Raw genomic sequence first — 25,359 nt, 5'->3', positions numbered from 1 at the left:
TGGATACCACCTTTTAATCAGTGAATGCTGCTACATTTTTGCAACTTTCCTTCCAGGGAAAATTGGATATGTATAGAATTCTTATTTGCGATGTTTGAAAAATTCAGTGCATTTTTATTTTTTTTAGTTGGCCTTAAGGAAGTGGACAACTTTCAATTCCCTGGTGAACTACCTTGATGATTTCCATTTTATGGCCATGGCAGGGTGTGGTATGTTCTAGGTTAAAAACTTTAGAAGATAAGAAGAGACCATTGGATCAGGCTAATGACCCACCTAGTCCAGCATTCTCATAGCGGCCAACCAGATGCCTATGGGAAGCCTGAAAGCAAGATTTGAACACAACAGCACTCTCCCCACTCGTGTCAGACCTGGCTTTCTAGTCCAAGCAACAGAGCATCCAATATAACAACTGGCTGCAGAGAATTTGGGCCTCCCAGAAGAGCATGGTAAGGTGAGAAGGAGGTGGCATTCTGCAGCTTTTAATGGTTATGGGCATCCCATGGAAGGAAAGAGTTGGTGCTTTTCCCTTGTTGCTCTCAAGGTGTTTCATTTGTCAACAGGTTGCTGGAAAAGGAAGGAATGAGGGCGGATTGTTATTTGTGGCCATAGTAGGGTGTTCTGGATCAGCCACAAAGCAGCTAGAACACAAGGGCTAGAACACAACATGGCCTTAGCCAGTGGCTGACCATCTGATAGGGAGACAGGTCAGCATGGCATGACTTGGGACTGTCTCCTGCCAACTGTTTTGCAGTATGGTTGGATTCAGCTGTGCTGGGATAATTTGAGGCTATTGAAAGAACAAGTCCTGGTTTTGGAGTTATACAGCACATTGGTGGAGGCATATTTTATGATCAAATGGGAACGGCTTGACCCTAGTGACTTAAGCAGAGCTCAAAAGGAAATGACTAGAAACCTACATTTGGCATTGTCCAGGATGGAGGGAAGTATATGTCTCACTCTGAAATTTAACGTTCAATGGAAGAACTGCACAGGACAGATGGGATCTATTGGGCTGATATCAGTCATGATATCTACCCACAAACATCACAACAACTTTATGGTTGCTCAGCATAATATTGTGTTAATGTGTCTGGTGGAAGGAAGTAAGGAAGAGTAGCTGGCATGGCTGTTGCCTTCAGGCACTAATAAGTTCCTTTGTGTGTGCCAGAAAAATCAGTGTATAATAGAAGTCCTCTTAGTATGCAAATCACTGTTCACTTAATATCCTCCTGCCAGGAGAAAAGATCTCCCAGCTATAAAGGAGCAGAAATAGACTGGATCATGACATACACACCAGCCCAGAGCAATCCATACAATCAATGTTTTTGTTTGCTGTTAACTAGATGTTAACCTCGTGAAATCTGCTCGTTGGAGGTCAGGTAATTGTCCCCTAACAGCCTAGCCTCTCACTGGCTTGAATGGAACTAACTCAAGTTCTGTAACTTTTCCTTCTGCACCAGTGGGTCTCGCTTCCAAGTATCATGGTGTTAAGGCAACTTTTCCAAGCTCAGGTTTTTACTGAAGCAGCAGCAGCAGGACATCATCTTGGAGTGGGCCTGTTGCTCCTGCTGCTGCTGCTGTTTCTATGACTTCCTAGTTTTGCCAACTTGGAGTGGTTTGATTATTTCTGGTACTGAACAAAGAAGCATAGGAGGATTGTTTTTCTTTCTTTAATTTAAATGTGGGGGAGCTTTTTACACTCTAGCTAAGAACTGTTTCTAATCTGCTGGAATGATGGTAATCACAAGCATAACAAGGATCTGGAGTATTTCCAATTATTTCCCACACATTTAACTGAAGGCTTCCCCTTAGAATACCCTACTATGAATCCTTATGCTGTGAGCTCAACCTGGTTCCCAGGTAGCAGGCACCGTTCTCAAAGGAGCCCCTTAACTCTCCACACGCTGGTGGATGGGACTTGAAGCAACACTTTTTAGAGTAGTGGAGCCATGTTTTTGACTGAGTGGTCCTACTGCTGTTACTTTGTACCTGAGTACAAACAGGTGCAACTTGAAACTGGAGTGCTTAGAGCATTGATAGCATTGGAGAGATGGAATGTTTTAAAATGTATCAACGTTTTGTGAAAAAACTGTTATTTAGCAGTCTTCCCCAGTCTGGTGCCCTCTAGATATTTTGTACTCTGTGACACATCAGCCCCAGCCAGAAGCTGCTGGGAGTTGTGTTCCAAAACATTTGGAGAACCACAAGTTAACCACCCATGCTTTAGTTTAGCACATCCTCTTTATTATAATAAAAATTGCACTACTGGGAATTCCTGGGCTGTCCATTACTGCTCATTCTTAACCATGTTTCTTAGCGCCCCACAAAATGTCCTTTTTATGGAGTATGTGTCATGATTTTGTGTCCATGATGGTATCAGGGAGGTTAGATGCATTCCCGCTTTCCATGTTGTTTGTGCCTTCTAAGGTTTGGGGGCAGTATTTCTGCTTCGTTTCGGTGCATGTCCCATGGTTTCCTACTAAAATCCTGTAACTTTTCATATCACAGACGTTTGCAGGGAGGAGGGCATGTGCCGCTTCTGTTGCACTATAGTGCAAGAGTGCTCCTCCAGATGGCGAGAATGCAGTAACACTCGTGACAGAATAGCTAAGAAAGCAGCAGGATGTGCACACAACCCAGTGTAAATCCCCCACTCATGCACTCTTATTGTGTTAATGACAAGTTGCAGAAAACACCCACAAGAAAACATCAGCCTGGAGGGGCCCGTGGAAAGTCCTAAAGAAAGTACTAAAGAGACAGACCTGCTGAATTTGCTGGGGTTTATTTCACAGAAAACATGCATGGAATAGAGCTGCAGGCCTGATCACGGATTCACCTCCAGGAGACAGTCTATGTTTACTCCAAAATAAATCCCATCACGTTTTTAATGAGACTTACTCCCCAACTTAGTAAGCCTGGTTTCAAAAGTGCAGCTCTTGAACACAATCCAGAAATACCCGTGCCTAATTCCTACAGAATTCAGTTGTACAAGAGGGCCCAGTGAAGAGTTGAACAGCATGATCCCGTTTACTCCGAAGAAAGTCCCCTTGAGGTTTCCTCTGAGAAAGTGTGTAGGATCACACTGCACATCCTATTAATTTCAACGACATTTAAACATGGGTGGTAACGTTCTTCAGATAGTTGCCCCACATCTGTTTGACTTGACTTTCTAAAGCAGGTGTGGCTAAAGTGTGACCCTCCAGATGTTGCTGGACTACAGTTTCCATCATTCCTGACCACACTGGGTGGGGCTGATGGGGCAGGACCAGTCCAACAACATCTGGCAAGCCACAGGTTCCCCATTCCTGCTCTAAAGTCAGATAGCCGAGAGACTTAAACCATTGCTTCAAGAGCAGCTGCAACAAATTCATTGGAGTGTACATAAGAGCTGGCTGTCAAAGTGATTGGAGGATCCCTATAACAAGTGGGAGAAAGTGAAGCTTTATTTCTTTTTTTAAAAACCTGATTATTTTGAATGAGTTGGTTGGGGTGGCTTTTGCTTTTGGTTCCTTCTCTCGATTGTGTCTGAAGTTGCAGTTCCAATAATTTCCTACTTGATTATATTGTAGAAGCATCAAATAAGAAAGGTGGGGGGAAGAAGACACCCTACAGGTTAAAATAAAATGTTATAGATTTTGTTAAAAATAAAATAATCAGAATCATAATTTAAGAGGTTATTTCCTGGTGGAAATCCATTTGCAGTGTCTCCCCCAAACATTAGACGAAATGGCATTGTTTACAAAAATTTATTAATACAAACTTTACACACTTTGAAATAACAGTTCTCAAAGTCCTATTGATGGAAACCACGGGTGTTTTACTTTTTGCTGTAGTGCTTTTTTGATACTCAAGTTGCTACACAGAAGGAAGAAAAAATATATAGATATAGATAGATATCTCCAAAATACTGACATCTAACCTCAGTGATCACTGGATTTCCAATTGGATCCATGGGATTTAAGGCTCTTGGCGACAGATGATAGCTATCCTAGACAGGCGACCACGGGCTGTGTGGAGAAACGTTACGCTGGCAGGCTAGGCTGACTGAAACTGACTAGCCCACTGGACTAGCAAGGCTAAGCTGAGCACGACTAGCACGTCAAAAGGGAGCCCCTAGAGGTCGCCGTCGCGTCATCGCACCAAACATGGGACACAAACACACAGCAAGAGGTCCTGCCCGTTGTCCTCGTCAAAGGAACAACTCGCGAGGCTTGGAGACTTAACACCAAAAGAAGGAAAGGGAAAGGGAGGGGAAGCGAAAAGAAAGAAATGCAAGCTGATGTGTTGCAGCATTGTAGGGCCACTAAATAGCCATCTGTGAACTCGTGGCGATTTAAAAGGCGAAGGGAAGGCACGAAAAGCTGCAAACGGCATCCTGCGTCACATGGCCTGAAGAGAATGCAAAATTCAAGTAAGATTGATCTCATACACACCACTCAGGCATCAGATCGAAGGCCCTCGACGGCTGCGCTACCGCTGGCTGCAGCCGTAGCCCGCCTGGGACCTGCATGCAAACCCGATTGGGTTTGCTGTGATGGATTACTCGGGGCCCGGATCAGACGGGGGGTGGGAAGTCTGACGGGTGAGACGGGCGCCTTTTCTCTGCTCGACGGCTGAGGGGCTCGTAAAGCAAGACGAGGCGCTGGGCTCTAGGGGGCGCTGGCGTGCACCTCCGCCCCGGCTTTGCCCTTAGGAGACGCGTTCCATTCATTTCAACGGGGAGCCGGCTGCTAAACTGCCGTCGGGATCAGAGTGCCAATCTCTCAAGAGTTTCCAGATCTCCCCACCACCCGTTTTCAGTAGCCGAGGAGCTGGGAATCCTGCTGACGATTCTCACAGGCTAAAAATCCCCTTTACTCGGAAAAACAAGGGCCATTCATAACAGGGCTGTCGTTTCAGACACCGAGGATAATTCTACGTTAAAGTTACGGGGCGGGCACAGAAGAACTCCAGGTGCGCTGCGCATTTTAAAGCAGTCTCCTACCCCTTGAAAAGGTCACGGCTTCCCTCAAAGAATTCTGGGGACCGTAGTTTCCTAAGAGTGCTGAGTTGCTAGGAGAGACCCCTGTTACTCCCCTCAAAGAGCTACAGTTGTCAGAGCTCCCTGAGTAGAGGGGCTGATTGTTAAACCACTCTGGCAATGAGGGGAATAGTGCGTCTCCTAACAAGGCTCATCACCCTTAACAAACTACAGCTATCGGGATTCTCTGCGGGGTGCGATGCTGCTTTCAATGTGCAGCGCAGCTATTTGTTGCGGGTACTCTTTCATAGACCCCATAATAACTAGAAGCAATGTCATCAACACAGAAAAAAGGTTGCCTTCTCCCTTCTTCTATTTAATTTTTTGAAGCAAAGAAAGCTGTTCTTAGTATGGTCATATTTGTCCTGCATTTAACTTGACTAACTAACTTAGTAAAATTTAACTAATTTTACCAATATAGGTAAAATACAGGAGGAAGAATCACATGGAGTTGGAAACCTGGGCAACTTTTTAACTTGGGAGATGCGCTTTGCATCGAGGTTAGGTTTTCACCCCGTTGACTTCAGTTGAACAGTCAAGCAAAATCCCACTGCTAAAAAAAGAGATTTCTTTCCAACACATGAATGAAAGGTGGCAACCTAAATGGATTTAGATCCAAGTCCTACAACACAACAAGGAGATCTGGGGGCTCTAGAAATAAGACGCCCACCCCTTTGGTCGAGTCTGAGCTGCGGGAGACCCAATTAATCCGATGCCACCCTATGATTGAAGCTGATTGACACCCTGATCCTTTAAGGCGCATTGCAGCCGACAGACGACATCCCAAAAGGTACTCAGCTCGCTAAAGCAATGGTGCCGTCGAGACAGGACCCTGGGAAGAAAGACCTGGGTCCCTAAATACAGTAGGGCTGGTTTACCATCTGAAGGGGAGCAGGAGAGCCGCTAAGGCTATTCAACCCAGGGTAAAAGGACCGTACTGCACCACTGTGTTAAGAGAACCCTCAACAAATGTGTTTTCCATTGAAATGAATGGGACGTCCTTCTGGATAAGTCTGCTGACTTAAAAATGCCAAGTTCCCGTGATTTCAGTGGGAACAGAGAGGGGGGCGGGGTGTTGGTTGTTCTTTGAGCAGCTTCCGCTCATTCATACCTGTGACTGGCGCCGTGCGCAGGCGCAACCCAAATAAGTGTGAATGAACAGAAGGCAGGACAAAGACCATCAACGAGAATGGACGGTTTGGAACTGCAACCTTCAGCCCCATTGAGTTCAACAGAACTAGACCGGCTTCGAACCACCCTATTTACATTTGGCAGTTAATTCTCTGAAGGAAAGAGGGGGGAAACAAGTCCCTTCAGAGTTGGGACTATTTCAATACCCACTGCACACAATCCAAGGGATTATTTCAATGCCCTCCACACACTTCACACACAGACACAAACGCACGCGCAGGCGCACACGCACTCACATTTCAAGGTCCCCGTCCCCACAGAAAGATGCTTGATCAGGTCTTAGAAACTGAAGCGCAGAGGGAACACTACACATTCTAGCATGACCAAAGTTGATTGTATGAAATAAATTTTACTAAGCGGTTAAAGCCATAATGTAGAAAAATACATTTTAAACCTCCAAACTCAATAAATCAACAAGGAACCGAAAAGGAAAGGAAAAAGAAAGGAAAAAAACTTTTTCGTCATAGTGCATAATTCTTTAGTGGTGGAATATATAGAGAGATATATAGATATAGGCGCTACAGCAGGGGGGGAGGGGCCTAAGACAGTCTGACAATTAAGAGCTTGCATCATAACAAAACCAAAAGTGCCTGAGGCGTTCACAATATAATTGTTGGTTGTTGCTTTCGAGGGAAAAAAGAAACGAAAGTGGCCCCGATGGAAAACACAACATTTGCGAGAGAGGCCATCGAGGGCGGAGAAGCGAAAGTTCTATCAGGGAACCATGAACTGGGGGCGCGGGGAGGGAGAGAGTGTGAAAGTGACTCCCACCGGGCGGGCGGGCGGGGCGGGGGGCGATTATCAAGAGAGAACGCTAGCCAATATATCACAAGATGAGAAGAAGGATGGACAGCACTGGAGAGTTACACGTGAATACTTTGCATCAAGATCCGATACCAAACAGCTCGTAGGCCGATGGATCTCTTTGAGGCGGGATCCACACCTGCAGCAGAATAGGTGGAAACGGAAGGTGGTAGAGTTGCTTAAGGTTGCAGAGTGGAATATACCATTTCAGATTACAGGTGCACTTTTTTAATTAAAAAAATGCTCCCTTTAATTATTTCTATATCTTATTAACTTCTGGCGTTGGGAATGGAGGAATGGGACTGTACTAGAATCTTCCTTCCAGTTTTCTACTGGCAGGACTCTTTCTTTCTTTCTTTCTTTCTTTCTTTCTTTCTTTCTTTCTTTCTTTCTTTCTTTCTGAAGTGCTATTGTCCACTTTGCCATCACGAGTTTCACCTCCGTCTGCTGCATGGATAGATCCGGCCTGATGGGGCAGGTTATCTTTAACTCCTAGAACCTACACTGTGCCAAGTCCAAAACCCAAAGGGATGGGGTAGGGGGGTCGTTTCTTCTCTATTCCGCCCTAGATCTGAACTCCGAACTTCCTAACGGATAGAACTTATTACTTCTGAGGCTACCTCAGGGTTGGATCCAGACTTTGGCGTTCTTAGAGTTGACGCATCAATCTATTCTGAGCATGGCTAAGTCTGGACCCTACATATGCACAGTGTGAGATATATATATTTATACACACTGTGTATATATTTATACACAGTGCATTGTGTATCTATATGTGTATGCACACACCTGCATATGGAAACAGGCCCCCTTCTTAGTCTGCTATCCCAGAAAGCAGAAAAAACAACTCTTCCAGGATTTCTCATTGGGGCGCAACTATTTATTTCGACAATTTGCATCCTGCTGAACTACAATCGTCTCTTAAACTACCGGACCCTGGTCCTCTCTGCTCACAAGCGCTAAGGCGGATCGGCATGACCCTTCACCCCCTCTCCCCTCGTACAGGCAGGGAGAGGCGCTCCTTTGCCCCCCCCCATTGAGAGGAGTGGCCGGGAGAAAGGGGTTCTGGGGCGAGGGGTGGCCGGTGCACCTTAAACGGTCTTGCAGGCTCCGTTCTTCACTTGGTCTCAGAGCAGATCCAGATACATAGAAAAAAGGGCAGTCAGAGTAAAGCAGGGAAATGTCATTTCTAGCAAGGGGGGGAGGGAGGGGGGAAGGAGGAAGGACGTGTCAAAGGAGCCTGACAGGAGACTCACCGGGGCAAGGAACTGCGTCAGTAATTCTCCCAAATCAATAGCCTCATATTCCCCTTGTAGCAGGGCATCTTTGTCTATGTACAGTAGCAAATGGAGAATAGTAATTTCTTCAACCCTGTCATGGATAAAAATACTCTCCTTTTAATTCCCATTACAAAAATAGGAGCAATATTCAAAACAATGATTGTCTTCTCCATTTTTTCAATTCTTTTTTTAAATATAAAAACATAAAACAGCTCAGGCGAATGTCCTCGGTCTCTTGTGCAAATGCTAACCACTGCAGCATCAATTGGTCCTCTCTAATTCCCTAGTCTATCGAGCTAGCTCTAGCAGGTCTATAGATTCTAATCTTAACATTTAGTTAGTTAGTTTAAGGATTGGTCCACAAAGTAGATCTGTGCGTTTTCTCTAGTGCTTATTCTTAAATATTATTTTGGTACAAAAGAAAAACAATATTATTATCAAAATATTCATTTAATGGCTTTACTTCATACATAAATACATGTTTAGATAACACAGGAGCGGTGATTGATCAGTCAGTTTGGAAATGACTTTTTAGGGACGGGGGCGGGTTGGGGGGGTCCTCTCTCGGATTTTTTTTTTCCCCGGGGCTTTTGTATACACAGGAGCGATTGGGAAACTCATCGCTACAAATAGGCTACTCGGCGTCCTTTGTTTCTAACTCTTTGTTTATACCTTTTCCCCAGGACTGCTGCCAAGTATTTCTTGACAGCCATTTGTTTTCGGTAGCGGCTGTAGCTGTCTGTGAATATGCCGTCCGAGTGCCTTTTGGAAAGCGGTTCCGAGTCATCCTCCAGGCCGCTCGCTCCGCTGCAAGGAGTAGGGGAAAGAGAGGAGGAGAGAAAAAGAAGAGGGCAAAGCGAAACGTGCTTGCAAAATCGGAAACCGCCAACCCTGCCGCAGGAGCTACGTCTTTCGGAAGCAGAAAAGGGAAAGGGGTCGGGAAATTGCGCCCAAAATGCGCAGGCAGGCCACCTTAACGCCCAGAAGGCTGGTCAGTTTCACTGCCAATGGGCGTTTGCTGGATAGACTCAGTGTAGACTCTTATTGCGCATCATCTTGTTCATAAACAAGAGGAAGGAGTCACTTTCTGTTCTTCTTTATCTTCCATTGTATTGCTGTCTGCTGTCTGCTGTCTGCGTGCGTGTGTGTGTGTGTTTGGGGGGTTTCCCAGCTTTCCCTTTTCTTTCCTACCCAGGCTTGCTCCACAGGCCAATATCCCCCATGCCAAACAATAAGCCCCTCGCGATCTGCCTCGATTAACCTTCATCCTTTCAACAATTCGAAGCTTGGGTGGGTGGGTGGGTTTCCCCCTTTATATCAACCTCATTATCATCATCCTTTTTATCACAGAGTTATCCAAAAGCATTTGGTCTAGGGAAGGATCTGGCGGTGGAGTGTGCAGGGATCGGGGTTTTGTTTTGTTTCTTAAAAGATGGGGGTTGCTCCTTTCAAGCAGCGCGAGCAACACGTAGAGCAGGGGCCGGAGCAATAAAGGGCAGGTTCTTTCCCCGGCGCCAAGAAACAAAGGCTTTCTCTAACCACGCTGCGGAAGTTGAAGTGTGATCATAATACAAGTCGACAGTCGGGAGACAATCTCTTCCTGGCATGAATTATTCATCCTGAAATGGTGTAATCCATTTCCCCCTGGGCTTTATTAAAATGTTGCCTTCTGCCGATACACGCGCGGGCTGGCATCCGGCTAGGAGGGTGGATTTCAAAGCAGAGGTCGGGGACGGGGGGGGGGGAGAAGGAGGGAGGGGCTGCTTTGTTTTTACTTCCCATTTTATTTCTTTTCCGCACGTTCTGTGGTCAGTCTGCGCCTGGATCTATGGAAACGATGCCCTCTTCCTCCCAAAGGAGCCTCGAGTATTTATTTAATCATCCCCAGCGGGTTGGAGGGGGTCGGTCAGACTCTGCAGAGGAGCGAACTGCGCAACTGACAAGGTCTTTATCAGCTGAGCTTGTCGCCGCACCTTTTCATCCCGTCAGGCTGAATGGGGCGGGGAGGGAGGCCGGTTGTGTCACATTCGAGGGAGCGTGGAGGATTAGCAACCCTATTTAACAATATAGCTCAATCCTCTGAAGGTTGTAAACCGGGAAAGCCCGCCTCTCCGGGAGTTCAGCCCAGTTCTGTTTAATAATACTCTTCTCTGGGTGATATTCCACCCGTAGTTTGATCAACAGCCCAACTTAACGGCGATGACCCGACTGGCACCCACGTTCCCTAAACGCGCTGACTTAGAGACAGACTTGTTGGCATAGCTGTCAACGTTTCCCTTTTTTTAAGGGAAATTCCCTTACTCCGAATAGGATTCCTCGCAAGAAAAGGGAAAAGTTGACAGCTATGCTTGTTGGTCTTCCACGCACCCTGGGACAGTTTGATCCAGAACTGTGACTCGAACTGTGATCCAGGTTTGTGCAGAGATGACAGATCCGCTGAGCTCTACAGAATAACATGCCCAGTGCCATTTAATGCATTCTAACCCCATGGGATGGTCCATTAAGATTTGTTCCTTAGATTCTCCCCCACCCCTTACACACCCACACTCCCTCCCCTCCCCACCCCCACCCCCACCCGAACAAGGAAGACCGTCTTACCCCACCCGCTTGGCCATCAGAGAATGAAGGTACTTCCTCGCCGATAACTGGCCCAAGACTTTCCTGTAGGCTTTGTTAAAGATCCCGTCCGCATGCCTAGAAAGAAGAAACGAAGGGGGGAGGGAAGCGGTGGAGAGAGGGAGGGAGGAGGAGGGAGACACAGAGATCAAAATAAAACAGGCAACAAGCCACGTCCAGCAAGCTGATGGAGGGACCTAGTACTACCCAGAGCTCATCCTGCGGGAAAACCTCAGCAAGGGGGTGGGATCTGGGGGTCGGCCTCTGCTTGGGTCCCCCAGGGACCTCGGGCCGCGCCTGCCTGGGCAGCGGAGTCTCGAGCGCGCGCGCTCCCATCCCTCTTCCCACCCCCACCCCCCAGCTGGCAGCTGTCGGGGCAACTCGGGTTATTTTCTAGGATGGGGCGCGCGGCGCGCTGCTCAGAAACTGGCTTTTTTTTCCCGGAGAGAGGTAAGTCGGATTCCTCGCCTCCTTCTTCCCTACCCCGTCTGTTCTCGGTCTGACGCGGAAACCTTGCAGAGGAGGATCCTCGGCTTGAGAGGGGTGCTTCTCCTCCTCACCCTCTTCCAAAGACAAAGCGGAGGAAGGCTGGGAAACCACCTCTCTTCCCACCCCACCCCCACTGGCCCGCCACACCCACCGCGCGGTCCATTACGCAGCTGCTCCGGCGCAAGGGGCGCTTCCAGTCCAGGTCAGGGTGGCCAGGATCGCAGCCTGCTTTGAACTCTATCTATCTGTGGCTTAATCACCTCTTTTCCGGTGGGTAATACAAGGTGTACACGTCGTCCAGCATGGAGGAAGGGTCGGCTATCCCGAGGGGCTCGCTGTCGAAGGCGTAGTCGGGCAGGGTGTTGCCGTCTTCGTCGTACGCTTCATCTTCCATCCTGCTGTAGAGGGAGACAGGCGCCGCGCCTTGAGTGCGGGATCGCGGCGGGAGCGGGGTGGGTGGGCACGTCGAGGGGGCGGCGGTGGGAGGAGGGGAAGGCGGCACTGGCTGGGACCAGGAGGCACCCTCCCCCCCCACCTCAGATGCACCCATGGCGCCCGAGGCTCGCTCCCTTTCCCACCACTTCGCTTCCCCCTTGCTTGGTCTGCCCCCTTAGCCGCGAGGAAGAAGACTGCCAGCCAGCTAAGGGAGCCCCCCCCCCCAAAAAAAGGGAAAGAAAGAGCCCCACAGGCTGCCAAAACGAGAGGAGGGGAGAGGAGGAGGGGCAGACATCTCTGCAACAATTCCTCCTGCTCGCCAGCCGCCTGTTTTGTCCCTCTATTACACCTTCAATCCAGGGGTCCACGTCCAGTTCTCCGTTCCCAGGTAGCGTTCAAAGGTCTTCGCCCATCTTTTCTCATTCAAGCCAAAGGCTTTTCGCGCTCCCAGTTGACCCAGTGGGACAAAGGGGGAGGGGATCTTTAACTCAAGACCTCCCCACCCCGGAATCCTTTCTGCCTTTCTGCAAATCGGTTTCGTTTCGATTTTATTTCGGTGTCTCGGACAGTTCAGAGGCAGTGGAAGTGGAGTGGATCAGAGCATGCATGGAGGCTGGGAGATTGGGTTGAAATCCTCGCTTGGCCATGTCACTTGTTGGGAGGAGACCTTGGGCGCGTAGGGACGAATTAACCATTACATTGCTAGGGTTCAGGCCAGTGATGGGAACCTGTGGACCTCCGGATGTTAGCGGACTCCATCAACCCCAGTTAGGATGGATGTTGAGACAACAACCGGAGAGTCTCCTGGGTTAGGCCCTCTGTTTCCCAGTTAAGCTCAATGGGCGACCTCGGACCCACCACTTTCTTGTAGCCTTGTCTTCCTCACAGGGTTGTTGTGAAATGATAATCTCTGTATGTAGGCATGAACTACATCAGTCGTGACTTTGCCACAGCTACAGGGTAGAAGAGGGATTTCCCTTTAAAGAAATTAGTGTTCCGATATTTATCTATTTCTTTTCTTATTTTAATACATATTAATTTAAGATAATTCGTTTGATGAATTAATGCTTCTCTCCCTCGTCAACATACAGTTCCCTCCTATTAGCCTGAGATCCCTTGCACCCTTAATCCAGGCCTGTGGGCAACGCAGAATCTAACCAGGGAACGGTGTAAAAACGATTGGGAGTTGAAATGAGCTTTATACACCCAACACACGCCATTCACACGCAGTGTCTGGGAAGCAGGCCAGAATCAGTGTGTGAAAAATAAGCAATAGGGTTTTTATTATGGCTATATTTTAAATGCCCAGATATTTTCTTCACATATTTGAAAGGGCTCTGGTAAGACACACTTTTACAATGCATAAGATTTAACCCCTCGCATCTCCTGGTAGGACTGGAAAAGCCTCTGTCTGAAACCCAGTATCGACCAGTTCTCCTCAGCCTTGGGTCCCAGATCTTTCCGGATTACAACGCCCGTCATCCCTGACCATTGGCTAAACTGGCCGGGGCAGGATGGGAGTTGTAGTCTAATAGTATATGGAGCTCCAAGACTGAAGAACATTCGAAATCCTAAACTGACTGCGATGCTGTGGCTCGGTTTAAGGCAGCTTCCTGTGGGCTGGGTTTTCTTCCCACCTTCTCCCAAGGCCTCAGGGTGTCCCTACTCCTGAGAAGTAGGAGGAGACCCCCTGGGGAGGAGACGACTCTAAAATTGCAGGAATGGAGCGGATCTGGACTCGGGGCATGAGTTTGCGTTTCTCCTCTTCCATCCTTCCTCTGCGCAAGCAGACAACACGCTCTCCACTCTCTTTTCTGCGTCTTATAACGGTTCCCCACCCCTCCCCGCTTCCCACCTAGCCTGATCTCCGTCGTGGTCTCCCTGCTGCCGGATTTAGGTCACTGCGCGTCTCTCCGGCAGCTATTTTCGTCTGCGGAGCTCTGGCAGGAGCTATCAATAATGGATGCTCCTCAAGTGTTTCGCGGCTGCTAATTCAGGCGCTTGAATGGAGCCAAGAGCCGCCCCCGCTACATCCACTGCTGGGGGGAAGGAGGGTCCCCCTCCCCGGGACTGACAGCTGCTCCCACCCCCCGCCACCCAGCCCCACCAACTCCCAGGTCTGGGTTGGCAAAGAGGGCTGAAAGACCTGGGGGAACCTAGGACAACAATCTTCCAAGAGGGTGGGGAGGCTGGTTCGTCTCAGGACAACCTCAGAGCCGGGGCAGGAGCGTCCCGGCGCGTTAGGCACTCTGTCGCCAGGACTGAGCCGATTTCATTCTCAGTGCCTCCTCCCCGGGGGCAGGGAAAGCCTCGTGCTTCCCCAAGATTGGTGGCAGATCACAAGAATCCGCCCCTCCTCCTCCCAATTCTTCTGATGTAGAAACCAATAGGGGTCAGTAGCGTTCTTGGCTTCTGTCCCTCTTAAAGAGGAGGTGGGGAAAGAACGCTGGGGGAAAGCACCCTGTTGGTCTGGGCGCAGCAGCCTTCCCGAACTCAGCACCCTGACGGAAGTCCTCAGCACCTCTCCGCAAGCGGTCTCCGCTGGGCCACCTTGGAGGGATTTTCGAAAAAGCGCAATATTTGTCTTGCTGGCTCAAAAATCCCATCTTGCTCTGCCTTCTGTCCTCTAGAGTGGTTTGCCCTAAGCGTTTGGGAAGTTCACAAGCAGCCGTTCGTTACAGATCGGCTGCTCCTGATCAAGGAGGCTCCACTTTTAATAAGAGGAAATTTGGAACAAAGGGGTATAAAGTCGATACAACCAACTTTGGTTATGCGGAAGGAGCCTTGTGGCGTATTAAAGGTTATAGACTCCTGGTCGGCTCAGGCTCCCTTTTGGGTAATTTTGGAAGTAACAAGGCAGCCAATCTCTACTACCGACCGTCTGTCGATACTGCTAATGATAACAAGGAAATGCTCCCGGGTGGTGTTACAGGCTTGTCCTGCCATCCTAAAAGTAAAGTTGCTATCATCAATCCATAGTCTATACTCGTCGATATTGTCTTCTAAAACAATCTACTATAAATCACTATGGAGCTTATTGCTACAGAAACGTGCTCAGGTTCCTGGTATGAGACAGTTGACTGAGGGATGCAGTTTAAACAGCCTAGATTTTTTTTAAAAATCATTGGAATTTAACTTCCTGAGGAATGCATTTGGGTTTGCAACCTTAAGGTACAGGCCTGCTCATTAGATTCAGTATGGTTATTCCAGAAGCAAACCTTTTGGTAAGAATACCAGTTGAATGGCATTTGGTGGAGCGATCTTAGCAGTCCATTCACATTTTCCTTTCAATAAAAGTTATACTTGCGGGAAATCAATTTAGTAAGGCTCAATCCTACAGTGTTTCCATTTAGAAGACACGCACCATCGAAGCTTTAAAATCTTACAAAGAAATATGAAGATCGAAATGACAAACTGCGCCAGCCAATAGAATTTCACGGATGGGGCCAACCCTACACACTTCACGCGTATACATTAATGGTAGCTTCAGTCTGGGCCACGGCTATTCACTTTAAGCTGCCTTCCCTAGATGCGCACCTTCCTTCTAAGCACGGCTGCTTAAGCAGCAGGCGCCATTGAAATTAGCGGGGCCTCCGCCAGCTACATACATTAGTCCTACCGAGTTCAACGATTCCAAGTACTGTAGGATGTAATCGTATCAATGCATCATGTGTGGATCGCGTCACCCATCATACATACCGTAACACTTCTGCTATAATATATTACTCACTAGATGTAATTTCCTACCTGTGATCCGTACCGCCAGAAACATAGCAGAGTCCCTTAGCTATAACCCAAAGCCTTCCTCTAACAATTTGCCTACAGGTTCAGTACCTGCCAGGCAAACGCAGCAGGTAATAGGCAGCCAAATTCGGGATTAGACGTCTGCATGTATACAGGTATACCTATGTCCTAGATATAAACATACTTTCGTTGTGAGCCCAGGGATGCTCCTATGCACACAATCTAAGATGATAAAAGGGTTTGTTCCAGAATAAATGTGCATAGAATTGGGCTACAGGTACATTTATTTCGGAGTCAACGTTTTAGATATCAGAATGGCTGGTCTATTATAATCTGCCTGTATTTCTCAATGTTTGGCACTCTGATTATCTGGAAAGAAACTCCACATATCTCACAACTGTTGCAGATAAACACGCATAAGCTTCACACACCCACACCCTGCTTCTAAACGCATAACTTGGAGTTAATAGCCCAGGAAGATTTAGGATAGCAGCCTGGCATGTCAATGAGTGGCTTTATATTTTGGTTTATGCTTCAGACCCAGTCCCATGGAATGGTGGTATAGAATTCATACCACAGGAAAGAAAGCGAATGGGAACCCCAAGATAAGCATTGCTTATATTGGAGAAAGCGGAGGAGGGTGAAATGAAATTGTATACATTCCGGAGACGAATATATTGTAGGCTATCGCGATTTTCTACGAGCGTTTAATTAAGTAATTTTCAGGCGCGCGCACCAGCACGCACGCGCACTCTCTTTCGCACACAGGGAGAGACACACACACACCAAACACAACTTGCACAGTTGCTCGGTAGTCAATTTCACTGCTGCGCTAAGAACGGCAGCCTGTGTTTCTAACCTGGAGGGTTCCTTAGAGCATCAGCTATCAATGTCTCTAAGCAAGTGACCTAACCCGGACTTGGAACCTTGAGCTGTGTGGGTTCCCCAAGGTTAGAGAATGAGGGAATTCTTGGGGGGTTTTCCTTCTTGGCAAGGAAAGGGACAATTTGTCTCTAGCTGGAGTCTAGAAGGCTGAATCTGAGCTGGACAGCTCCCAGCGAAGCGTCTGGACCCGGTTAGCAGCGGCGAGAGAAGGGTGGGGGAAAGAAATCCCATGCAGTATAATAAGCCAAGCCCTGGCTCCCAGTCGGGTGGGGAGAGCCGGGTATTCACTCACCTCAGCGCGGGGTATTGGAGTCCAGCAGCAGGCGAGCAGTAGACGCTGCAGTGCATGATTATCCCATAGACCAGCAGGGCGAGAAGCGCTTTGTTACACATTGCCACTCTAGGAGGGTGGGAAAGAGAAACCGCGGTCACAAGGGGCTCCTAGGGGGCTCCCTGTCCCCTTCCCCAGCTTTGTCCAGTAAAGAATCAGCTCTTGTCACCTTGAAGCTATCAGATGCTGGGGAACCCGCCTGTGGGACTTTTCACCAACCCAGGCACAACCTCTCCCACCCGCCCCCCTCCTCCCCTCCCGGCACTGCCATGCCCCTCTCTCCCGCCCCGATTCCGCTCATTCGCCTTACCATTCAACTCTGGAAACCAGGCGCAAGACGGGTCTGAATCAAGGAGGATTTCTCCCTTCTTGATGTTGATGTTGTTGTTCTCCTCCTTCTCTTGCTCTCTTCCTTCCAGGAAGTTTTGGTGCGGATAGTTAATCCTCCTGAAGCATCGCCTCTCTCTCGGTTTCCCTCTGTGTGTCTCTTGCTTTCTTCCTCTGATGGGCAAAGAGGGAAACCGCAGAAAGGGAGGGGGCGTGGGACAGACAAGCAGATCGACTTGTTAGCTGCCTAGCTTGGGGGGGGGGTTGCTCAGCTCAATTTTTTTAAAAGTTGCAGGTGTAAAGTGGAGTCTGCCAGACAGGCAAGAGACAAGGGGGGAGAGAGAGAGGGTGAGGAGAGGAAGAAGGGGAAATCCTTGCAGGAAGGAAGAAGGAATCAGAAAGGGAGAAAGTGGAAACTGGCTGCGTTATAGCAAATGCTACAGAGCGGTTCTTTTCCCCTTCCCTGAGCAGCTCCTGGCTTCAGCGTCGATTTGTCTCCTTTTGCTTCACTACCTCCTCCTTTCTTCTCCTTTCTTCCCCCTTCTGTGCCTTCCAAGCTGACCAGCTTTGGCTGCTGGATCCTGACAGCCCCGGCTCCCACCTTAGCTACCAGATCTTTTGCACTCTCTTTGCTTTCTGTTCCCAGCTCTCTGTTGTAAACAGGGGGTCTCTCTCTCTCTCCCTCTCTTTCTCTCAATCTCTCTGCCTTGTTGCCTTGCCGGGTGTCTGGCTTGTTTTGTTTCTCTGTTGATGTGGCGTTCGGATTTTTATTTGCCAATGACTTTTTTTTATTGTTGTTGTTGCAGTCACGTAATAATCGGTATCAGAAAAGACGTCACCACCCCAATTCCTCAAGGAACAGAACAATCCCAACTTCAAGATGATGCGGGCAGGAGTCATAAGCTTCTCATAAGCACTTTAACTTACACCTCCCCCCCCCGCCCCTTCCCAACCAAAACTCTCACTGAGGTGGCTAATTTTCAAATTTCACATTTCCCCTATATTTCAGAGACGGGTCGTTCGATTGCATGTCTCTTGCAGAAAGTCTGTCCTTCACATATACTTTTTTCTCCTCTTCCTAAACGTCTTGCTTGGAAATAATCCCCACTGATTTCAATGGAAATTGCTTCCAAGTAAGTGGACTCCGGTCATTTTTCAAACAGAAGACTTGCTATTTGTTTACGAAGCCAAGAAATCTTGGGCATGTGCTTCTTTAACCAGTGCAATTAAATATTTCAATCTCTGTTTTTGTTGCCGTCGTCATTACATTACTATTAATTTCCCCTCCAAAGCTGTTTGAAGTCTTAGAGGATTCTCTATAATTTTCTAATTAGAGGTGGCAATTGACAGTCGGGTGGATTGATTACCCGCTGGGCGAACAGTTGCTTTCCCACCGGAGCTGTCCAAACACTGTGGTGCTGAATGGCTTTGGCAACTGCACAAAGAACTTGGAAGAATGTTGCCCCCAAGATTGCTCCATATTTACAGAGCTCCCATGCTGGCAGGGCAAAATTAGAAATGTCATCGTTTTATTCATACGGTGATGGTGGCTTGTTGTCATACCATATTCACTGTGATTTATTTGCCCATTTTGAAAGTGTAATCAGCATACGCATATTTATTCTCTGAATGTGGAAAGGGGTTGTATGCTTTTTTAAAAAAAATGTGGACAGATCTCGGTTTTAGACGCCATCTGAGAATTTCAACAACAAATAACACAAACGCCCAGGCAATGAGACGCAAGGAAATGATTAGAAATTGATAATTATGGGAAAGTTATTTTTGTATCTTCTTCCTCCCATCTCCCCCTTTCCCCCTTCTAAACCCAAGCAGCTTGGACTTGGCAGGGAAGCACACGCAGGCGGGGAGGGTTTCCATTAAAACTTCATATGCAAGGGAATTCTTAAGGGAATCCCTCCTTGGGAATTCACAATCCATGAGCATTACTTTCCTGAAAATGATGTAGAGGAAGAGGGGCGATGGGGAAAAGATCACGTCTGGTCTCCGTTTCAAGTAATTTGGTATTACTGGCTTCTTGTTTCCTTCTTGAAGGTAGAAGTCCAGATCCATTTCAGAAAATTGTCTCAAGAAATGCAGACTGATGGAGCCACTGCCGTGCATGTTAATTATTAAGCTGATGAGCAAAAAAAGCAGGAAGAAGCGGAACCACAATGGTTTTTTTTTTAACTTCCTGATTCAGTTATTTGGCTTGAACATGCACGCAGGAACGCTTTGAAACATCGAGTTCTCAAAACTCAAAATGTTTATATAATTTAACAGAAAATAAGCTCCACTGCTTTCCACAGCTGAAGAACACACAATGTTTACGATAGTTTAAATCAGATTTAAATTGTGTTTTAGCTTTTTATATACAGGTAGAAATATTAGACTTTCTCCTTGAGCATGTAGCAAGAAAATAATATTTACTGGGTAAATAATGTTTGTTTTTCTGATAGAATCTGTTGCCATCGAGGAACACTATTCGCTTATGCTTTTTTAACTTCCACTATAATTCGTGTGAGCTGATACAAATAAAGTTTATTTTCTCCCTTCTTCAAATAACTAATTTATGGACTTAAAAAAAATCACTGAAACCTTCTGATGCGTTTCACTACAGAAAACCTGTTGCAAGCAGCGTTCGCCACCTTGTGGAAAGTTTAAAAGGTGCGTGACTCAAACTCGCGTTCAGAGCTATCTTCTGTACAGGGACTTGGGAATGAAGTATCACAAGACGAAAGCTTCACAGCCCTGCATTTTACTATACTTTTACTGTAGCTGAAGGCGCTGGGGAATCAAATCAGCCCATCTGAAATGGTTTCTCTCGTGTCTGGGTTTGTTGTTGTTTTCTAAATAGTTGCTTTCTCTCCATAACTAAAAGAGAAAGAAAAGCACAGAATTAAAAGCCTGTGATGGTTCTCAAAGCTACCAGCATGAGTTTGACCAAACTGCAGGAGGCAGTGGAAGACAGGAGTGCCTGGCGTGCTCTGGTCCATGGGGTCACGAAGAGTCGGACACGACTAAAAGACCAACTGACTAAACAACAACAACAAAAGCCTGTGATATTAGGAGTCTATGATTCCAACATCTTGATCCCAAATCTATTACTTGGACAAAAGTCTGAAAGCAGCACACTCACTGGTCTACTCAGTGGTAGACAAACACTCATTGATCTTCACTCATGGCCACATGGTATATTTCTATGCTCCGAATAGTGTACAAGTGAGAAAAAGTGGAATTTCACTAGGAAAGGTAGGGCACTTTCCCTTAAATAACCTCTTTTCCAATCTTGCATTGTTAACTGCACTCCAGGCCCCCTGCTCACACAATGATTAATGTGCAAGGAACCCTCTGTCATGTGTTCTGCAGGCCGTGCTGAATCTTTATAACACAGAGGTGCTGGGGCTCAACGATCCCCAGAGGCACATCCTCCTACCTAGAAGTGCTTTTTCATGATTCCAGATGTGCAGCGTCTGGTCTAGTAGCTCTCTAGTGTTTGTTGCCTATAGTTCCTTCTTTCTGTTGTGACCAGTGGAATTCAGGAGAAGAAATACATTTTTAAAAATAAAAATCCTACAAAGAACTTTATTCTAGGAGATGACATGCAAATAAACTCAGGAACTAACAGATGGTTTCTAGCATAAGCTTTTGTGGACCAGAGTCCACTTTGCTGGATGCATGAAGTGTTATCCTCGGCTGCCAAATGTATATTTGTGCCAAGCGGCAATGAAATGCAAAAAAAATATAGTCTATGGAAAAGCTATGTGATGTATCTGTTATGCAAAGTGACCATTCATGACAGCAGAAATCAGTGATAACACTATTATCCTTTGTGTTGTTATGCTAATTAACATGGTGGGGCAGGAAACTGTTGTCTGCCCAAGGAAATAATTGACACATATCTCATGTGTTTATACATGTGCCTATTAGCCTCAGACGTCCAGTGCACTTACACTGCATGTATGAGGCATATGAAGCAGAATAAACACTATGTGCAATCATCACAAGAAAGGTCAAATACTGTACGGTATTTCCTACCCAGAAATAGTACCATACCCACATAGGATATTAGAAAGACGTTGAGTCTTGAGTATGTGTAACTCAATGTCAACCATATTCTTGACTTGCATTATTCATAATTCATTTTATGAATCTTTTGCTGTTCTACTGACCAGAATAAAAAGTAACTCATGATTTAATCATTCAGAAGTGGCTAGGTGTTTCCAGACATGGCTACCCACCTCTATCCCCCTCAATGGTGTTTGGACAGAGCTTTAGCCTGAAAGATTATTTTTTGTGTGTTCTCATTATTATTTACATTGTTCATATTTTATTTGTTTATATTTCATTTGTCCTTCATTATGTTTTGATTGGCTAATGCTTTTGAATTTGCTATTTTGCCTGTCATAGTTTTTATCTCTTGTTGTTTGCTGTCCATGAAAAGGTGGGATATAAATATCTATAATGCAACAAATAAAATAAAGTATCCATAGTGATAGTTAGAAAAAAGCAAAATGGGATAGTCGAGATCAGTATGAACTGTACTATATAAAAAATTCAATAGAATATAACAATGAATGGCAGAAAAGGATGAAGGCCACAATCCTAAAACACTTACTTGGGAGTAAGCCACATTAAATACAACGGGACTTACTATTGAGTAAGCATGAACGGTGCTATTAAAATGAACATAAAGGCTTGTGCACAGCCAGTAAGAATTTAAACTCTGGTAATTTTGTTACCTTGAAAAGCAGAAACACTTCTATCTGTTTCAAAATAGTTTGTCATGTATGATGGAGTTCACAAATGCAGGGAGCTTTTTAAGTTTCATAAATCCAGAGCTTCCTTGGACACACAGAACTAGCTTTACAGTTTTTCAGATTCAGGCAAAAGACTTCAGCCTGACCTCACGATAAAAGTTTGTTTCCACTTCGTTCTTGATCTTAGGTGCCAATTAAAGCAGCGTACACGTGCAGATGCCTGGTATGATGCAAAATGCTCCATGTCTTCTACGCAGATGCCTTTTAGGTAGGATGACTCAGATATACACATAAAGAATGACCCAAGTAGAGCCATTTTTGGTAAGCTATTTTTCTACTGCTGTGTCCACATATGGAATGAAATGAAAAAGCTCGTCCATCAGAACAGACACTCTTAATTTCTGTTTCAGCCCTGCATATCCACTGACCGTAACGTGGCGAATTATAATCTCTGTTTTATAAATGAGAGGTAATATGCTGAAAGACATGTGGGAGGGGGCATATAAAATCACCCCTCAAAGGGGGAAATGACACGGGGCGATGTACACACAGTGATTAGTGGTTCTGTAGCCTAATCTCATCCCTAGTCCCTTCCCGTCATTTCTCTCTTCTTTTCATGCATAGTATCTCACCTCATCCCATATCATGTAATCATTCCATTTCTCTCTATTCTCTCCTCCCTTAAAAGAACCATCCATGGTTTCCCTGTTACTTTATATCCTCATAACAATCCTGTGAGCCAAGTTAGACTAGGAGACTGTGAATGACTCAAGGTCACACAGCTAGTTTCATTTGAACTTGGGTCCCCCTTATCTTAGTCCAGAACTTGAACCATTACACCATACTGGCTTTTTACAACATTTCCTACTACCTGAGGCTGCAAACCAGTTCAAACTTACCTGGGAGGAAGTCCCGTGGAACTCAGCATGACTTACTTCCAAGTAGACATGCAGACGGCTGTGCTGCCCATTCTTTTCCAACTCACTGGCACCTCCATTCTCAATAATTCCCATGGAAACCACCACATATTCCTGTGGTCTGCATGTTGCTCAATGCAAGCATATACAGAGGGCATTTTCCCATGAGGAGAGCAAACTGGGGAGTTGTGTTTTTTGCTTTTTGCTTTTGTAATGTTAGCCAATTTTTAGGTTCAGCACATGAGGAGCAAGTAGGCACACAAGTGACTGTTGCTAATCCCCAAAACAACACAAGAGTGTTTGTCTCATTGGGTTAAAAAGAAAGGTGAAAGCCTTTTTTTAGCTTCTCTGATTTATATATATCCCCAAAAATGATCTTGCCATATAAGATTCTGTATAATGTCATGCAAACTAATGGGAATCTTATCTGCCAATAACTGTGCCAACAGAACATTGGATTTATAATTAAGTGACATTTTATGCGATTGTGGGGGTGTTGATGCACCTCTTTAAAAGAGATATTTGTATTTCTGAGGTATAACCTAGTGGAATACGTAATGTCAAACATAAGCACAGAGAAGCAAATAGGCCAAATTCTTAATAATTAATCAAAAGGCCATTTCATCTCACCAGAGGAGAGAAGATAAGTGAATAAAATACATCCCTGGTTTCTTGCTCCAAAATGCATTACGCATCATTAGCAGGATAACCATTTACTCTGTTTTTCTTGTGGTATCACTTAAAGAGATGTCGAAGGGTCAAAGTGTCCTTGTTTTGACTGCAGAAACTTTTGTCGCTCTACATTGATTTTAGATGGGATTGATAAAACCCCCATAGTAAAATCCTTGACTTTTTGCTAAGGATTTTTTGTCAGATGGGTTTAACAGACTTCTAGAACGACTGGGTTGAGGTTAATGCAAAGCAGGGCTGCACTCAGTCCTGCTTGGTTTATTGTGGTGCTTTTAAAAACTATAATCCTCTTGGTTTAAAAATGTGGTTTGAAATTATAAAACAAGATGCAAGAACAAGATGCAAAATCAGGATCTTTTCATGTGTGTTAAGTGATCCTGACTATTGCTTAAGAACGTAAATGCATCTTTCAGGATCGGGTCCACCTGGTCCAACATTCTCTGCAAGAATACCAGCAATCAGCCAGACCACAAAAAGCTCTATGGTCCACCAATGAACCATGACTTACCTTCTGGTTTCCCCACTCACTACTGGAATAAAGAAATAAAGGTATCTGCAGCTGGAGGTATGCAGAAGAACTGAGAAGTACACCTGAAAGATCCCCAAACTTAACATGATTTTAAGATAAAAAAATTCCTTCCAGTAGCACCTTAAAGACCAACTAAGTTAGTTCTTGGTATGAGCTTTCGTGTGCATGCACACTTCTTCAGATACACACACACACACACACACACACACACACACACACACACATATATAACTGGATATTTGAAACTTACCTAGGAGATACCACTCCAAAATATTATAAAAAACTGGGAAGGCAGAAATTCCATAGCCTCTCTACGCAATTTAAATTAGGACTAGAGTTTTCAGGACAAGGTTCATAACAGTAAGAACAGTGCCAAGGGGAAACTGTGTGATAGTCTTTCTTACAAGTTTTGAATAAATTTTTTAGATAGATGCTTAAGATAAAACTACCTTGTTTTAAAGTCAGAAGAGGGATGTTTGAATCCACATATTGCCTCCTAGATTAAAGCTTCTTGTTTAAACCTATCCCTGTTGCTACAGAATCATTCCCATCTTATTTTGTGAGACTGTGTGAAAAACTGGATGTGAAGCAAACTTGATATTTATTTAAAACAAACCATTTTGAAAAATGTCAACCCTTGTCCCAGTCATTGATCAAGGAAACTTTGTCATTTTTTGTTTAAACTGGAGGTTGGGTTGAGCTCGTAATTTTCCATATACTGCAATCCAGAAAAATATGGCAGCTACATTCAGTCCAGTGCACAAATAGAAATTCAGAGCCAAACAAGCTGTGGTATTCATTTTGAGGAGGGGGCAGGGAGAACAGCCCTGTGAACATCTGTTTCCCAAAGTTCAAACATTCTCTCAAGGGGCCTGGTTCTAAACTGAGATGGAGGTTTCTGTTATTTGCTTCTTCCTATATTTTAGAACCATATTAAGAATACCTTGGGAAATACTCAATTCATTCAAGCAGGTTACTAAACATGATGTTATAAGAGCCCTTGGCAATTTTCAGAGGAATTTCCTACTAGGTTAAATCACCTATGTGGGAATAACCAAACATAATTTGATTGTTATATCCTGAACTACACTTTTTTTTTTAACCATGTGAATATAAACCATGTGGAGTTTTTTTACAGTGAAATGGTGCATTTCTGGGTTTTCAACCTAAGATACCAAAGATCATCATTCTATGAGACTATAAAATACTTCCTTCAAACAGATAAAGCCATCATAGAAAGCCTAGTGCTTTTGATAGCAGCTTTGCTAATATTTCAACCCTACATTACCCATAACAATAATTTGTGAGATGACTTTGATGAATACCCCATATTTCATGTCTGGG

The 25,359-nt window shown here is 45.6% G+C and overlaps 1 protein-coding gene across 8 annotated transcripts; it reads right to left on the bottom strand.

Moving 5' to 3' along the window:
• Positions 1 to 2,766: 2,766 nt before the first annotated feature.
• On the bottom strand, positions 2,767 to 17,997 carry ADCYAP1 (adenylate cyclase activating polypeptide 1). Of its 8 annotated transcripts, none has more exons than XM_083517854.1 (7): positions 17,106 to 17,992; positions 16,757 to 16,864; positions 11,661 to 11,798; positions 10,894 to 10,989; positions 8,968 to 9,102; positions 8,272 to 8,386; positions 2,767 to 4,389 (listed from the first exon to the last, which is right to left on the bottom strand). In XM_083517854.1, exons 2-7 carry the CDS (start codon positions 16,855 to 16,857, stop codon positions 4,381 to 4,383), a joined length of 594 nt encoding a protein of 197 aa, XP_083373980.1. In that variant the 5' UTR covers positions 16,858 to 16,864; positions 17,106 to 17,992; the 3' UTR covers positions 2,767 to 4,380. The 8 variants fall into 8 exon arrangements, with proteins under 8 accessions (XP_083373980.1, XP_083373974.1, XP_083373977.1 ...); XM_083517852.1 differs by lacking the exon at positions 2,767 to 4,389 and adding an exon at positions 6,541 to 7,154 and having other exon boundaries at positions 17,106 to 17,996; XM_083517848.1 differs by lacking the exon at positions 8,272 to 8,386 and having other exon boundaries at positions 17,106 to 17,997.
• Between the last annotated feature and the right edge of the window lie 7,362 nt (positions 17,998 to 25,359).

Source organism: Podarcis liolepis (genome assembly GCF_965112155.1).
Source record: "Podarcis liolepis genome assembly, chromosome: 8".
Classification (NCBI taxonomy): domain Eukaryota; kingdom Metazoa; phylum Chordata; class Lepidosauria; order Squamata; family Lacertidae; genus Podarcis; species Podarcis liolepis.
The sequence above is the reverse complement of the archived record's forward strand: the minus strand, read 5'-3'. Positions and strand labels throughout refer to the sequence as shown.

Bases quoted from the DNA above. Each gene is read 5' to 3' on its own strand.
- ADCYAP1 (XM_083517848.1), bottom strand. From the start codon at position 16,857: ATGTGTAACAAAGCGCTTCTCGCCCTGCTGGTCTATGGGATAATCATG. The intron at 10,990-11,660 runs GTGATTAAGCCA...TCTTCTTTCTAG, and splicing joins TATTACCCACCGGAAAAGAG to GCATGCGGACGGGATCTTTA. The intron at 4,390-8,967 runs GTATAAACAAAG...CATTCTCTTCAG, and splicing joins GCAGCAGTCCTGGGGAAAAG to GCCATGTGACGCAGGATGCC.